Raw genomic sequence first — 15,982 nt, 5'->3', positions numbered from 1 at the left:
AATGATGACGTACCTACTAGCTGTCTTGCTCGCTTACTAGCAGTTCCGTTGCTGCGTTTTTACCATGACAAAGTACCTCGAAATTAAACATATATTGTCCGCCAGGTAAAAGAGGGATGTGGCGGGGATGTGTCTAAATAATGGGAAACGTGTTTGGGGGAAAGAGTCGACCCTCACGCGTCACGGAACAGGACAAGGCCGTTTTGGTGAGCTCCTAGCCGGGGAAAGCCGATTAGCAGGACCGTTATAGTGGCGGTGGTGTTAGCATTAGCATTAGCATTTAGCATCATTGAAAAGTTATTTTTCCAAATAATTCCACAGAATTTCAACCTGACTAGATGTGTGTATGTAACATGTTAACTTATTTTGTACCTATAAATGAATGCCACAGTAGTGAGACGCGTTCTAATGTGATTATAAGAAGTACTGTTGAGTTTGTGTTTATTTTGAACATGCATGTATACAATATGATACATCACACATGCATGCATACAACTTGATGCATCACACATGCATGCATACAACATGATACATCACACATGCATGCATACAACATGATACATCACACATGCATGCATACAACATGATGCATCACACATGCATGCATGCATACAACATGATACATCACACATGCATGCATTCAACATGATACATCACACATGCATTCATACAACATGATGCATCACACATGCATGCATACAACATGATACATCACACATGCATGCATACAACATGATACATCACACATGCACGCATACATGATGCATCACACATGCATACAACTTGATGCATCACACATGCATGCATACAACATGATACATCACACATGCATGCATACAACATGATACATCACACATGCATGCATACAACATGATACATCACACATGCATGCATACAACATGATGCATCACACATGCATGCATGCATACAACATGATACGTCACACATGCATGCATACAACATGATGCATCACACATGCATGCATTCAACATGATGCATCACGATTTCCAGTTCCTCTATTCAACGTGTTCAAAAAGGAGTAGGAAGAAGCAGAGTTTATTTAATCCTACCCCTTTTCCTTTACATAGCAGTTGTTGAAACTTTTGTTCACTTCCTGTTCTCAATATATTCACAATATATTCCATAAGTAACAATACAAATAAATAAAAAATAATTAGTGAAGTAAGTTATATGTCATATGGTGAGATAAATAAGATTATCTTGAAAATGAATGGATGGATGAAATAAATTCAGAATGTTTATCATGGTTCTTCTTCTTTGTACTTTGTAAACACTTTTAAGTTTGAAGAGTTTCTTGAAGTGGATCATATTAGTACATTGTTTGATTTCTTTGGTTACTCCATACCATCATTTAATTCCACATACTGATATACTGAAGGTCTTAATTGTTGTACGTGCGTACAAATGTTTTAAATACAATTTTTCTCTAAGATTATATTTCCCCTCTTTTTTTGAGAAGAATTGTTGTATATTCTTGGGTAGCAGGTTATAGTTTGCTTTGTGTATAATTTTAGCTGTTTGCAAATTCACTATGTTGTGGAATTTCAGTATTTTCGATTCAATAAATAAAGGGTTTGTGTGTTCTCTATATCCAACATTATGTAATATTCTAACTGATCTTTTTTTGTAACACCGTTAATTAATGACTTTTGTAGTTATTTCCCCATATTTATGCACAATATCTCAGATATGGTAACACTAGCAAGCAGCAGAGAATATGAAGTGATTTTTAGTCTAGAACATGTTTTGCTTCATTCATTATTGACGTGTTTCTTGCTACTTTGTTGTACCGGTATATTTTTTACATGAGCTTCCCAGTTCAATTTATCATCAATCATTATACCTAGAAATTTGGTTTCATTTACTCTTTCAATTTCTATTCCGTCTATTTGTATATATGTTTGACTTTCTCTTCTACTGTTACCAAATAGCATTATTTTAGTTTTACTGAGACTCAAAGATAGTCTGTTCTTGTCAAACCATCTTTTTAATGTGTTCATTTCTTCTGTTATTATTTGTATTAGCTACTGTGTGTTCTCTCCTGAACTGTAGGCAATAGTTAACACCAGTTAAAGTATCGTATTCTGTCTGTGACATGTTGCATTTTCTTTCCCAGCAACTGAAGCAGCAGAGAGATAAACTGAAGCAGTATCAAAAGAGGATCACCCTCCATCAGGAGAAAGAGCATCTTCTGGCCAAGCAGCTGCTCAAAGATGGCAGAAAAGAGTAAATATTACCATTTATCACACAGGAGGAAGTATTGCCATTAAATAAAGAACCAATATTATAGGGGGGAAAGTAGTAATAAGGATTAAGTCATACCTGAATAGCTGTGTTTTAAGTTTAAGATTGAAGATGATTTTACAACTTTTTATGTGTAATTAGGGCTGTCAAAATTAACAAGTTAACTAATATGATTAATCACAAAAAATTATCGATTATTCATGCAATTTACTTTGACCGTACAGGCTCATTTACCTTAACCGTTATACAGTCAAAGTAAAGTTAAAGTACCAATGATTGTCACACACACACTAGGTGTGGCGAAATTATTCTCTGCATTTGACCCATCACCCTTGATCACCCCCTGGGAGGTGAGGGGAGCAGTGAGCAGCAGCGGTGGCCGCGCCCGGGAATCATTTTTGGTGAGTTAACCCCCAATTCCAACCCTTGATGCTGACTGTCAAGCAGGGAGGTAATGGGTCCCATTTATATAGTCTTTGGTATGACTCGGACTCACAACCTACAGATCTCAGGGTGGACACTCTTAACCACTAGGCCACTGAGCAGTCAGTGATCGGATCAATGCATACGTCAGTACAAACATGAGTGAGGAGACTCTGACTGGTGTGCTCGCTGGCAAATTTACCTCCAAAATACAGCCTGAAAACTTGAGCTAGAACTGTTACCAAGTTTTGTGCAAACGTTCTTGGATGACATTCTAACAATGACATTGCATTTGTGTACAAACGTTGGGGTCTTTCTGTCATGATCCGTGGTCCGGATCATGTTTTTGTTATCTTCTGTTAGTTTTGGACTCTTTTAGTTCCTGTTTGACACCTGAGTTTGTTTTGGTTGCCATGGCTGCTTATGATTTTCACCTGCCTCTGGTGTTCAAGACGCGCACCTGCTTCTAATCGGAGGACTATTTAAGCCTGTCTTTGCCAGTCAGTGTTCCTGGCGTCATTAGTTGTTTGCCTCATGCCTGGACTACGTAAGTCTTAGTTGTTTCATGCCACGGTTTCGTATTGGTTTCATGCCACAGTTTTGTGTTTGTTCTATGCCATAGTTAATGCTAGTTGTTTCATGCCACAGTTTCGTATTGGTTTCATGCCACAGTTTCGTGTTTGTTCTATGCCGTAGTTAATGCTAGTTGTTTCATGACACAGTTTCGTATTGGTTTCATGCCACAGTTTCGTGTTTGTTCTATGCCATAGTTAATGCTAGTTGTTTCATGCCACGGTTTCGTATTGGTTTCATGCCACAGTTTCGTGTTTGTTCTATGCCATAGTTAATGCTAGTTGTTTCATGCCACAGTTTCGTATTGGTTTCATGCCACAGTTTCGTGTTTGTTCTATGCCATAGTTAATGCTAGTTGTTTCATGCCACGGTTTCGTATTGGTTTCATGCCACAGTTTCGTGTTTGTTCTATGCCATAGTTAATGCTAGTTGTTTCATGCCACAGTTTCGTATTGGTTTCATGCCACAGTTTCGTGTTTGTTCTATGCCATAGTTAATGCTAGTTGTTTCATCCCACAGTTTTGGTGAGGTTCATGTCTATAGTTTCATGTCCTAAGTTTTTGCCTTAGCTTCCGCGTGCGATAGGCACGCTTGCCTTCGGGTTGTTTTCTGTTTTGTACCTCGTTGAGTGTTTCTTAAAATTAAATCATTTTCCTACCTGCAAGTCCTGTCCGGAGTCCTCCGTTTGCCTTCCTGGGAGAACGACCCCGCAGTAAGCGAAAACCACGTCGTGACACTTTTCTTAAGTTCATTTAAATGATGAACGCGAGTATGCACCTGTGATTAGTCATGATTAATCCAAATTCCAAAATGTGATTACCGTATTTTTCGGACTATAAGTCGCAGTTTTTTTCATAGTTTGGCCGGGCTCCAGTGCGACTTATATATGTTTTTTTCCTTCTTTATTATGCATTTTCGGCAGGTGCGACTTATACTCCGGTGCGACTTATACTCCGAAAAATACGGTAGTCCTATTTAAAACATTAATAATTTGACAGCCCTAATAGTAATATTTCAACTAAATTATTTTGAAAATGTTGGCTATTTTCAGAACTTTGCTTTAATAGATGGATTGAAATTCTCACGGCCAAAGTTTTTTTTCTTAACAATTTGATGGTTTTGGGGTAATATTACTACTTAAATCTCGTAACATCATGGCTTTGTTTGTTGTCTCGTACTATTACAACTTTATCATTACATCTTTTTTCACAAATTATGTGACGGTTCTCACGAAACGTTGCAATTTATTTAACGTTGTTTGTCCGTTATTATTAAGGCACATTTACTGTAGCTTTTTTCTCGTAACTTTTTATAACATTGCGTTTTTTATTCCATCTTAATAGATTTGTTTTCAATATCATGACTTATGTATTGCAACATAACTACTTTTCCATAATACTATTTAACTTGACTCACTTTTTTCTGATGATTTTACAAGTAATTTCTTTTACAATTATGAAAATGATTTCTCGTCGTAAAATTGCAACTCGTCTATCTATCCGTCGTTAAAATGAACTAAGTTTCTTCCAAGTAGCATTATCACCGGAGGACTCGAGGAAAATCAATGGCTTAGTATGCTACACACACGCACAAACACACACACACTCACACCGAGCAGGACAACACAGGAAGCTAACAGCTGAAGCTTCAATGTAAGGTAAGGGTGATTGATCCAGATTTTAATTATATCGATACCAAGTATCTTATCAGTATACAAACGAAACAAAAGTGATTAAATCTATATTTTTTTGGTTCTTGTTATTTTTACAAAATCTGTTGTTTTTGTTAGCTCATTTTGCGGTGTGCGTGTGTGTGTGTGTTACGGACAGCAAAGCCCTGTCTGTCTCTTATTTCACTTTACCTTTTTCTGTGTTGATTGAGCTGTGTTGAAGCAGCAAAAAATGACATTATGTTAAATGAAGAGTTTCTGTCTCTGATAGTTGATATAAAAATGTGAGTGTATCATTAAGCCTACATGAACTCCATGGTGTTCAGGGATGAATAGTCTCTCCTATTGCTATTGTACCATTTTTTCAGCTATAGTTACATTAATCATTAGTAATGCAGCAGCTTAGTTTTGAATGGCAGGGTCCCTGCTATCACATGTTGATAAAAATATAACATTTACATAATAAAAATCAACTACAGGCTTCCTCAAATGCTGTAATAAATTAAGCATGATGAGTTGACTTGAAACTGTTTAATGTTGCACTTTTTTATATGTAGAAGAAAAGTTTTGTCATTGTATTTAATCTGAGCAACAACTTGAGGCAGTTTAACATTGATTAACGTGGGCAGGATTATTATAGTGTTCCCAATGTTAAAAGGATAAAGCCATTGTTTACAAATTTGGTAAATAAATAATCAAAATATTTATATTTTGTTGTTTTCTTACTGTACCGAAAATGAACCGAACCGTGACCTCTAAACCGAGGTACGTACCGAACCGAAATTTTTGTGTACCGTTACACCCCTACCAGTTACAGTAACAATTTGCAAATGATGTTAAACACAGAAGTGAAGCTCCACCCCTCTAAATGCAAGCATGCATTTGCTCCAATGATGACGTCTTACGGCGACGGTTCTCAGACACAAATAGTCTCGTCTTGTCGGAAGAACGGCTTTCCATAATGAACCCTTTTTTGTGTCCATCGCTGCTATCTATTTTTGTCCCACTTGTGGCTGAACAGCAACTGAACGCAGCTAAATTTTCCCAATCTACGGAATGGCCCGAGGGTCAGTTTAGTCCATCGCGCGTCAAACAAAATTAGCACCGTTAAAAGAAGTTATAGGTAACAAGTTAATAACTTTACATGATTGTCAGAGTTTGTTGGTGACGAACCCAAAGATGCAGAGACGGCAGGCATTGAACAGGAAAACATGATTTAATTTAACACTATAGCAAAAAACAAAAACAAAAAGGGTACAAACAGAAGGCGCGCACAAGGCGGAGAACAAACTTGGCTATGAACTAAAATAGCACAAAGGCTAACTGTCGACAAGAAACAAAAACACTTACTGTGACACGAAGGAACTATGACATGAGCAGAGTGAACAAAAGTAGACAGAGCTACAACGACAAGTATTATGACAGGTAGTAGTGACATCAACAATGACAATAATCCAGCACTGACTGGAGGGGAAGGCAGGTTCAAATAGCAGCTGGCTGATTGACACCAGGTGTGGCCAGGTGCCAATCAGCCACAGCTGAGGGGAAGCAGCACTCAGGGAGACAATGAGGATATTTGATATTATATTGTGTTTTGCAGAAAGGCTCTGCTGCTACTGAAGAAGAAGCGCTATCAGGATCAGCTGCTAGACAAGACAGAAAATCAGATCTCAAACATTGAGCGAATGGTATTAAAGTTTCCCATGCATTCTAAAATGAACACAAGTGAAACTAAAGTATGTTTATTTTTAGGTTCAAGACATCGAGTTCATGCAAATTGAGCTGAAAGTCATCGAGGGGCTGCAAGCCGGCAATGATTGTCTGAAGAGTATGCACCAGGTAGATAAATACATCAACGTGTCACTTTGGTAAAACTGCACTCCTCAAACTTTCTGCGAAGCGTGTTTTAGAGCTGATGATGATACTGTAGCTTGTGTCTGCTCACCTTGTTTGGAGATTAAACGATTAGGAAGCAAAGCCTGCTGCTGCAGCTGTGCACCCTCACACAAATCCTCTCCCATTTTTTATGTGTGGCAGATCATGTCAATAGAAGATGTGGAGAGAATCCTAGACGAGACCCAGGAAGCAATTGAGTATCAAAAGGTCAATTAGATTTCCCCTACCTTAATGTATGTGCACAATAAATACCTCAGATTGTACCACTAGGGGGCTGTAACGACTTACCAACACCACCTCCGTGAAGCTGAATGAATCTGTATTTATTCCTTCTGCAGGAAATTGATGACATGTTGGCCGGAGCGTTGACGCAAGAAGACGAGGACGCTGTTTTGGCTGAACTGGAAGCCATTACTGGGGTAAGTAGAGTGAAGTGTCGACCACTAACCTTATTTCCATTGTAGACTATCAAAGGGATGAGGAAAACCCTCCCCGGCTGGGAAAAGGGCAACAGACAATTTGAGAAAAATAGTAACGAAAATTCAAAATTTGACCAAAACTATCGGCTATTAAAGTTCATGAGCCAAGGGACTGATTCTATGAAAGACTGGTTGTATTATTACAGGGGAACATTATCACAATTTCAGAAGGGTTAAAACCATTAAAAATCAGTTCCCAGTGGCTTATTTTATTTTTCGAAGTTTTTTTCAAAATTTTACCCATCACGCAATATCCCTAAAAAAAGCTTCAAAGTGCCTGATTTTAACCATCGTTATATACACCCGTCCATTTTCCTGTGACGTCACATAGTGATGCCGATACAAACACACATGGCGGATAGAACAGCAAGTTTATAGCGACATTAGCTCGGATTCAGACTCGGATTTCAGCGGCTTATGTATTGAAACGGATGGTTGTAGTGTGGAGGCAGGTAGCAAAAACGAAATTGAAGAAGAAACTGAAGCTATTGAGCCATATCGGTTTGATGCAAGCGAAACCGACGAAAACGACACGACAGCCAGCGACACGGGAGAAAGCGAGGACCAATTCGGCGATCGCCTTCTAACCAACGATTGGTATGTGTTTGTTTGGCATTAAAGGAAACTAACAACTATAAACTAGGTTTACAGCATATGAAATACATTTGGCAACAACATGCACTTTGAGAGTGCAGACAGCCCAGTTTTCATCAATTAATATATTCTGTAGACATACCCTCATCCGCTCTCTTTTCCTGGGGGTTTTTGCGGCAGATTTCTTTGACTTTATCGTTGGAAATGCATCTGCTTTGAGTGTCGCAGGATATCCACACATTCTTTCATCTCTGTCGTAGCATAGCTTTCGTCGGTAAAGTGTGCGGAACAAACGTCCAATTTCTTGCCACTTTCGCATTTTTGGGCCACTGGTGCAACTTGAATCCGTCCCTGTTCGTGTTGCTACACCCTCCGACAACACACCGACGAGGCATGATGTCTCCAAGGTACGGAAAACAGTCGAAAAAACGGAAAATAACAGAGCTGTTTTGACTCTGTGTTTGTAATGTGTTTGAGAAAATGGCGGATTGCTTCCCGATGTGACGTCACAACGTGACGTCATCGCTCCGAGAGCGAATAATAGAAAGGCGTTTAATTCGCCAAAATTCACCCATTTAGAGTTCGGAAATCGGTTAAAAAAAAAAAAAGGTCTTTTTTCTACAACATCAAGGTATATATTGACGCTTACATAGGTCTGGTGATAATATTCCCCTTCAAGCAGGGGTCGGCAATCTGAAATGTTGAAAGAGCCATATTGGACCAAAAATACAAAAAAAGTTATCTGTCTGGAGCGGCAAAAAATTTAAAGACTTATATAAGTGTTATAATGATGGCGACACATGATATAAGTCGCTAATTAGCTTTATTAGCCTACTATCAAAATGACTATGACTATGACTGGACAAAGGTATAGATGTGTGTGTCCAAGTTAAAGGAAACGGCAGGCAGTCTTCTTCTAATGGAAGCTAGGTAACGTTTGCTGTGGTCTGGAACAACATGGCACACTAAAAATCAGAAATGCAGCCAATATTACATACAGATAACATGTCATGAAACATGGAAAAATAAACTAAATACACAGAGGACATAAGATAAGGAAATTAAATAAGCTCGAATATACCTACAAATGAGGCATAATGATGCAATATGTACATACAGCTAGCCTAAATAGCAGGTTAGCATCGATTAGCTTGCAGCCATGCACTGGCCAAATATGCCTGATTAGCACTCCATAACACGTCAATAATATCAACAAAGCTCAGCTTTGTGCATTCACGCACAGCATAAAACGTTTGGTGGACAAAATGAGACAAAGAAGGAGTGGCATAAAACACGTCTGTCTGTGGCAGTGTCGGAGAAAGTTATACATGTAAACAATAGCCCCATAATACACCTGCTGTGAACCTGTTTTTATGTTTTTATTTATTCTATTTCATTTATTTATTTTTTATCGTGTTCTGTTTGTGTTGTGTTGTGTTTGCTCGGTACTCGTTTTATCTTTTAACCTGCCCATTGTACAGCACTTTGGCTACCCCTGTGGTAAATTTTAAATGTGCTTTATAAATAAAGTTGATTTGATTTGATTTGAATAAAGTTGAGTCACAGTCCACACAGCGGTGAGTTCAAGGGCTGCTTAAATTAGTAGGACAAAACGACGCTCGCCAAATACTGTTATCAGTGAAGCATGAACACAAACATATTAAACAGTGGGCTTTATAACAATTAGGAAGGTTTGTGTCGTGTTTGTCCTCCTACAGCAGGGGTCAGCAACCCAAAATGTTGAAAGAGCCATATTGGACCAAAAATACAAAAAAAAAATCTGTCTGGAGCCGCAAAAAATTAAAAGCCATATTACATACAGATAGTGTGTCATGAGATATACATTGAATTAAGAGGACTTAAAGGAAACTAAATGACCTCAAATATAGTTCAAATGAGGCATTATGATGCAATATGTACATATAGCTAGCCTAAATAGCATGTTAGCATCGATTAGCTTGCAGTCATGCAGTGACCAAATATGTCTGATTAGCACTCCAACAAGTCCATAACATCAACAAAACTCACCTTTCATGCACAACCTTAAAAGTTTGGTGGACAAAATGAGACAGAAAAAGAAGTGGCATAAAACACGTCCTAGAAAGTCGGAGAAAGTTATACATGTAAACAAACTACGGTGAGTTCAAGGACCGCCAAAATTAGTAGGACAAAACGGCGCTCGCCAAATACTCGAATCAGTGAAGCATGTTTAATATAAACAGTGGGATTTATAACAATTAGGGAGGTTTGTGTCATGTTTGTCCTCCTACAGAAACCATATTAAAACAAAAAATAGATTTTTTTTCCCCTCATCTTTTTCCATTTTTCATTCATTTTACATTTCTGAAAAAGCTCCAGAGAGCCACTAGGGCGGCGCTAAAGAGCCACGGGTTGCCGACCCCTGTCCTACAGAAACCATATTACAACAAATACTATATTTTTCACCCCATTTTTTTCCCCCATTTCCATACATTTTTGAAAAAGCTCCATGGAGCCACCAGGGCTCCACTCAAGAGCCGCGGGTTGCTGACCCCGTATTGAAGGAAAGAAAAAAAGTACAATTAAAGAAAATGACATAACATTTGATAAAGTTGTCATTTGAGTATAAATGATAAATGGGTTATACTTGTATAGCGCTTTTTTACCTTCAAGGTACTCAAAGCGCTTTGACACTATTTCCACATTCACCCATTCACACACACATTCACACACTGATGGCGGGAGCTGCCATGCAAGGCGCTAACCAGCAGCCATCAGGAGCAAGGGTGAAGTGTCTTGCCCAAGGACACAACGGACGTGACTAGGATGGTAGAAGGTGGGGATTGAACCCCGGTAACCAGCAACCCTCCGATTGCTGGCACGGCCACTCTACCAACTTCGCCACGCCGTCCCCTGTATGTAAGAAAAATGTCCTAATTCTAAGACAGACAAAAAGTTTACAGCAAAGTTGTAAAATACATTTTTTATGTGAATCAGTTTGCATTTTGTGTCTTTAAACACACATTTTGGGTTGCTCCGTCTTTACAAATTGTCAATACATTTGTTAATATTTTGACTTTATTTTTTATAGTAGCATGACCTTGTTCTTGTAATATTTCCTCTTTATTCCTAGCATCTTCTAACTTTATTCTCACAAGGGCAATTTTTTTCTCTTAATATTCTAACATAATTCCAGTAACAATACAACTTTTTTCTTGTAAAATTACAATTTATGTTCCAGTTTTATCCTGTCATGTTACGATTTTTTCTTGTAACTGCTTGGTTCTGTCTCTTAATATTCTAACCTACTGTATTTTCTTGTAACTACTTGGTTCCGTCTCTTAATATTCTAACATACCGTATTTTCCGGACCATAGGGCGCACCGGATTATAAGGCGCACTGCCGATAAGCGGGTCCAGTCAGGTTTTTTTCAAGAACGGAGCAGCATCTCCTCATCCGTGGCTCAATAATGCAACAACGCCGGAAATGTGTCCCGTGAAAAACCGCCCGACCGGAACTCTCTAATAACTAAAGTTCTGTGGGGTGTCAAACTCTGGCCCGCGGGCCAAATTTGGCCCTTGAGGCGATATCAAATTAACACTAAAGCTGGCCCGCCGATTATATATTGCGGCGGTGCCGCGGTAACACCGCTAATTCTAATACTTGCCAACCCTCCCGGGAGTCTTCCGAACTTCAGCTCCCTTCCCGAAAATCGTCACGTCTGCTTTTCAGCCAGTCCAACGAGTGCTGGCCCAGTCACGTAACATGTGCGGCTTCTGCACGCACGCACAATTGAATGCAACGCATACTTCATCAACAGCGATACAGGTTACACTGAGGGTAGCCGAATAAAAAACTTTAACACTGTTAGAAATATACGGCACACTGTGAATCCACACCAAACAAGAATGACAAACACATTTCGGGAGAACATCCGCACCGTAACACAACATAAACACAACAGAACAAATACCCAGAACCCTTTGCAGCACTAACTCTTCCGGGACGCTACAAGGTGTGTGTGTGTGGGGGGGTGGGGGGTTTGGTGGTAGCGGGGGTGTATTTTGTAGCGTCCCGGAATAGTTAGTGCTGCAAAGGATTCTGGGTATTTGTTCTGTTGTGTTACGGTGCGGATGTTCTCCCGAAATGTGTTTGTCATTCTTGTTTGGTGTGGATTCACAGTGTGGCGTATATTTCTAACAGTGTTAAAGTTTTTTATACTGGCACCCTCAGTGTAACCTGTATCGCTGTTGATGAAGTATGCGTTGCATTCACTCGTGTGTGCGCACAGAAGCCGCACATATCTTGTGACTGGGTCTGAACGATGTTAGAATGGATGAAAGGAGGACGTGACAGTAGCTCGTAGAGTACGTTAAAGGCAGTGCATTTAAGGCATGCCCCCAAGACTGTGGTCCGGGTGGACGAGATGTAATGACTGATGAACACCTTCGTTCGATAATGAAGGTTGCCTCAGCTCAAAGCCTGAGCCCCGACATTAATGAACTAGCATCCAAGAAAAGATGGCAGGTATCTGGCTTGGGCACATCGGATTAGATCAGTGTGTTGCAAACTGAGCAGTTTAAAGTCCTGAATGGTTGTTTTATTCATTATTTTATTTTCAAATGTATTAGCCTGTGGAAAAAGTTAATGTAGATATTTACCTCAGAAGGCTGCAAATAGAAAAGAGGCATTCCATTTTTATTTAAATTGTATTTCATATGCCATTGATATTTTTTAATTATTGGTATTATTATTTGAAACTCGATTTTGCATGTCACTATAAAGTTATATAAGCCTTGCTTGTTCAATATCCAATGCAAAACTTGTTTGGGTCCCTATTAAAAGGTTAATTTGTTCAACCTTGGCCCGCGGCTTTGTTCAGTTTTAAATTTTGTCCCACTCTGTATTTGAGTTTGACACCTCTGCACTACAGTTTTTAGCGCTTTGATAGCTTCTCTACTGACAGATATAAGTAAGAACTTTACACTACTTTATATTAGATATGGCAACAGCGGAAAATGTATGCCACATAAGAAGGTAGACAAAAAGAAGAAGCTTATAACTACGGCGTCGGCACGGACTACAATGGCGGAAACGCACACAGTTTCAAGACTTATGCAGATCCCAAGTACAGATCAGCAGGTACCAGAAGGTAAGAAAAGTTGGTTTTGCATAATATTGCGAAACAAAACGCCAGGTAATATGTCTACTAATAGGTGCCATTTAGCAATCTTTATACACGCACCATAATAATACTCGTATGTTTAATGCGCCGACAATCCATCAAGCGTTGCGGCTTCATAGCTTACCGAAGTCGTACTAAAAACAGTTTTGACAGATTTTTGAGCGTCGTGTGTAATGTTCTGTATTCTCAATGGAACATTTAAAGTTTTGGTGTTGTTTACTGGCGTCATCTTGCAGTCTACACGTATCTCTTATGTGTGACTGCATACCTGCCAACTACTCCGGTTTTCCCGTAATTAGTACGGTTTTCATCAACCTATTCCGGGTTACGGTTGCAGTGATAAAAAATAAGGTTTTTCATTAATTAAAAAAATATATTTTTTTAAAAGTTTTATTCACAAAATCGCGTAACAACAATGACAATCGACACTGCTTCCCGTAACTTCCTATCGAGCCATTCCGAATGCCATGCGCGAGGCTATTTATAGCACCGCTGCCAAGCACGAGGCACCTGTTGCCCATTGTTTCCAAACGAGCGAACGATCATGGAATCAGCCGGAGAAAAATCGCAAACGAGTCTTAAACCGAAAAGAAAACTGCAGTCATTCCGTGAAGAATATTCAAAAGCCTATCCGGGAATAATTATCCGTTCCAAAAAGGGTGAAAACTACGCGAATTGCACCTTGTGCAGACAAGATTTTTCGATCGGACAACGGAGGAATTAGCGATGTAAAAGACCACGTTGGGACAAAAAAACACAAGTCTAATGCCGTTGCTAGCGATACAAGTGGAAAACTTTCAACGTTTTTCGGATTTTAGCCACAAAAAGGTAATGACGCCAATGTTATCTATTGGAATTGTTTAGTACTGTTATACTGTTAAAAGTGTTTATACTATTTATGCTTTCAAGTCCAAGTTGAAGAAATCTTGTTAAATGTTGACAGCATAACTACCAAAATACAGAAGTATGTCCTTAATATTTTTGCAGTGCTATTTCTGTTGAAAAGTTCAAATGATTACATTAGAGATGTGATGTGCCACTTTTCAAGTGTCTGATGGCTTAAATTAATTTTCATTAATTTTTCATATTTTGAATTCTTTTCTTACAAAAAAAACTACATTTGAATTGTAATTCCATGCTATTGACAGGACTATTAATTTTAATGAAGTTAGCATACCATGTTTACAGTATGGTAATTGTGATAGAAATGTGAATTTTAGGCACAGAATATTTTATACAATTGAACAAGGCAGTAGATTATACAAGCTTGGACAGAAAGTTAATAATGACACCAATTTTTTTTTTAATGGAATTGTTTAGTACTGTTTTACCATTTGTTTACTGTAAAAAGTGTTTATACTGTTTATACTTTCAATCAACAAATTGAAGTCTTGTGAAAGGTTGACAGGATAACTGGCATTAACTGTCAAAATAATTTCAAACTATTGAAGTTAGCTTACAGAATAAACACGTCAATCAACCCATATGATTTTTGCTGTAATATTTTTGTTTTGAAAAGTCACTGTGACTGATAGAAAAGTGATGGTTTTAGCAACATTTTAACCTGTCTGAATGCTAATAATCATTTTGCGTCGGGGGGCGAAGGAACCCCCCACCAGGACTTTGTCCTGGACCTACCGGGGCCTGCGGCCCTTGGACCCTGGCTACTAGGTTTTTCTGATTTCAAAAGTTGGCAGGTATGAAGTCGTACTAAAAACAGTTTTGACAGATTTTTGAGCGTCGTGTGTAATGTTCTATATTCTCAATGGAACATTTAAAGTTTTGGTGTTGTTTACTGGCGTCATCTTGCAGTCTCCACGTATCTCTTATGTGCGACTGCCATCTACTGGTCACACTTATCATTACAGCATGTACCAAATAAAATTGCTTCGAGGTCGGTAAGCAAAACCAGAATCATGCCGCACCAGGTTATAGGGCGCACTGTCGATTTTTGAGAAAAAGAAAGGATTTTAAGTGCGCCTTATAGTCCGAAAAATACGGTAATTCCTGTAACATTACAGCTTTTTTTTAGGTTGCAATTTGTTGTAATGTTGCCATTTGTTCTTGGCATGTAACTGCTTTTTTTCCCTCGTAATATTTACTTTTATGTCATACTATTCCAACTCTATTCTCATAACATTGCACGTTTGATTTGCTGTAATATTATGACTTCTCTTAATTTAAGGACTTTACTCCAGTAATATTATTACCTCATTCCGGAAGCGTAAAGACAACATTTATATTATCCTAATAGTGCTTGATATGTTTGAGTACGTGTCTAATAGTGCAGCTGAACAAGTCAGACTGTGTGGATGTGCAAATAACAGTGTTTGCTGTACAATACGACGACGACAACGTGCTATTATTGCCTCTCGGTGTCTTGAGTTTGACGTGGCTCGTGGCGCTACAACTGATTTGCATACGTTTTTGTTTCCTCGTCTTGACATAGGGAGAAGACGTGGCGCTTCCGGATGTTCCGACAGAACCGATCACAGAGGCGGAGCGGACACAACCAGGTAGCGGTGCTGTCATTGAGTCATTCAGTAATGGATACCTGATTATCTATCCTGTTTTTATTGCAGAGAGAAGAAGGGCGAAGAACACAGAGCGGGAGATGTTATCAGCATAACATTTGACCACATTCTTTCTGTATTAAATGCTGAATTAAACAATTTTGTTCAGAATACTTTGTGTAAATCCTTTGTCCACAAGGGGGCGTTCTTTACTACTTTTTTTCCTGATGATAATGAAAACAATCCGTTTTATAAGCTAGAAATGATGTGTATATTCACTGTATATCATTACATGTATGTTTAGACAGGGTCAAAATAATACCCTCTTGTACAATTATAAATGTTGCACAGTTTTTAATTAGCATATGTAATTTTTTTTTAATGCATTTATACACGTTAAGTAAA

At 38.7% G+C, this 15,982-nt stretch overlaps 1 protein-coding gene across 2 annotated transcripts; it reads left to right on the top strand.

Moving 5' to 3' along the window:
• Positions 1-6: 6 nt before the first annotated feature.
• On the top strand, positions 7-15,748 carry LOC133615559 (charged multivesicular body protein 6-like). 2 transcript variants are annotated; one of them, XM_061974237.1, is made up of 8 exons: positions 7-206; positions 2,138-2,247; positions 6,531-6,618; positions 6,683-6,769; positions 6,968-7,033; positions 7,165-7,245; positions 15,514-15,580; positions 15,647-15,748. In XM_061974237.1, exons 1-8 carry the CDS (start codon positions 141-143, stop codon positions 15,691-15,693), a joined length of 612 nt encoding a protein of 203 aa, XP_061830221.1. In that variant the 5' UTR covers positions 7-140; the 3' UTR covers positions 15,694-15,748. The 2 variants fall into 2 exon arrangements, with proteins under 2 accessions (XP_061830221.1, XP_061830222.1); XM_061974238.1 differs by lacking the exon at positions 6,968-7,033.
• The last annotated feature ends 234 nt before the right edge of the window (positions 15,749-15,982 follow it).

Source organism: Nerophis lumbriciformis, linkage group LG22, assembly GCF_033978685.3.
Source record: "Nerophis lumbriciformis linkage group LG22, RoL_Nlum_v2.1, whole genome shotgun sequence".
In the NCBI taxonomy this organism is placed as follows: Eukaryota; Metazoa; Chordata; class Actinopteri; order Syngnathiformes; family Syngnathidae; genus Nerophis; species Nerophis lumbriciformis.
Note: the sequence above shows the minus strand (reverse complement) of the source record. Positions and strands in the feature narration are given on the sequence as shown.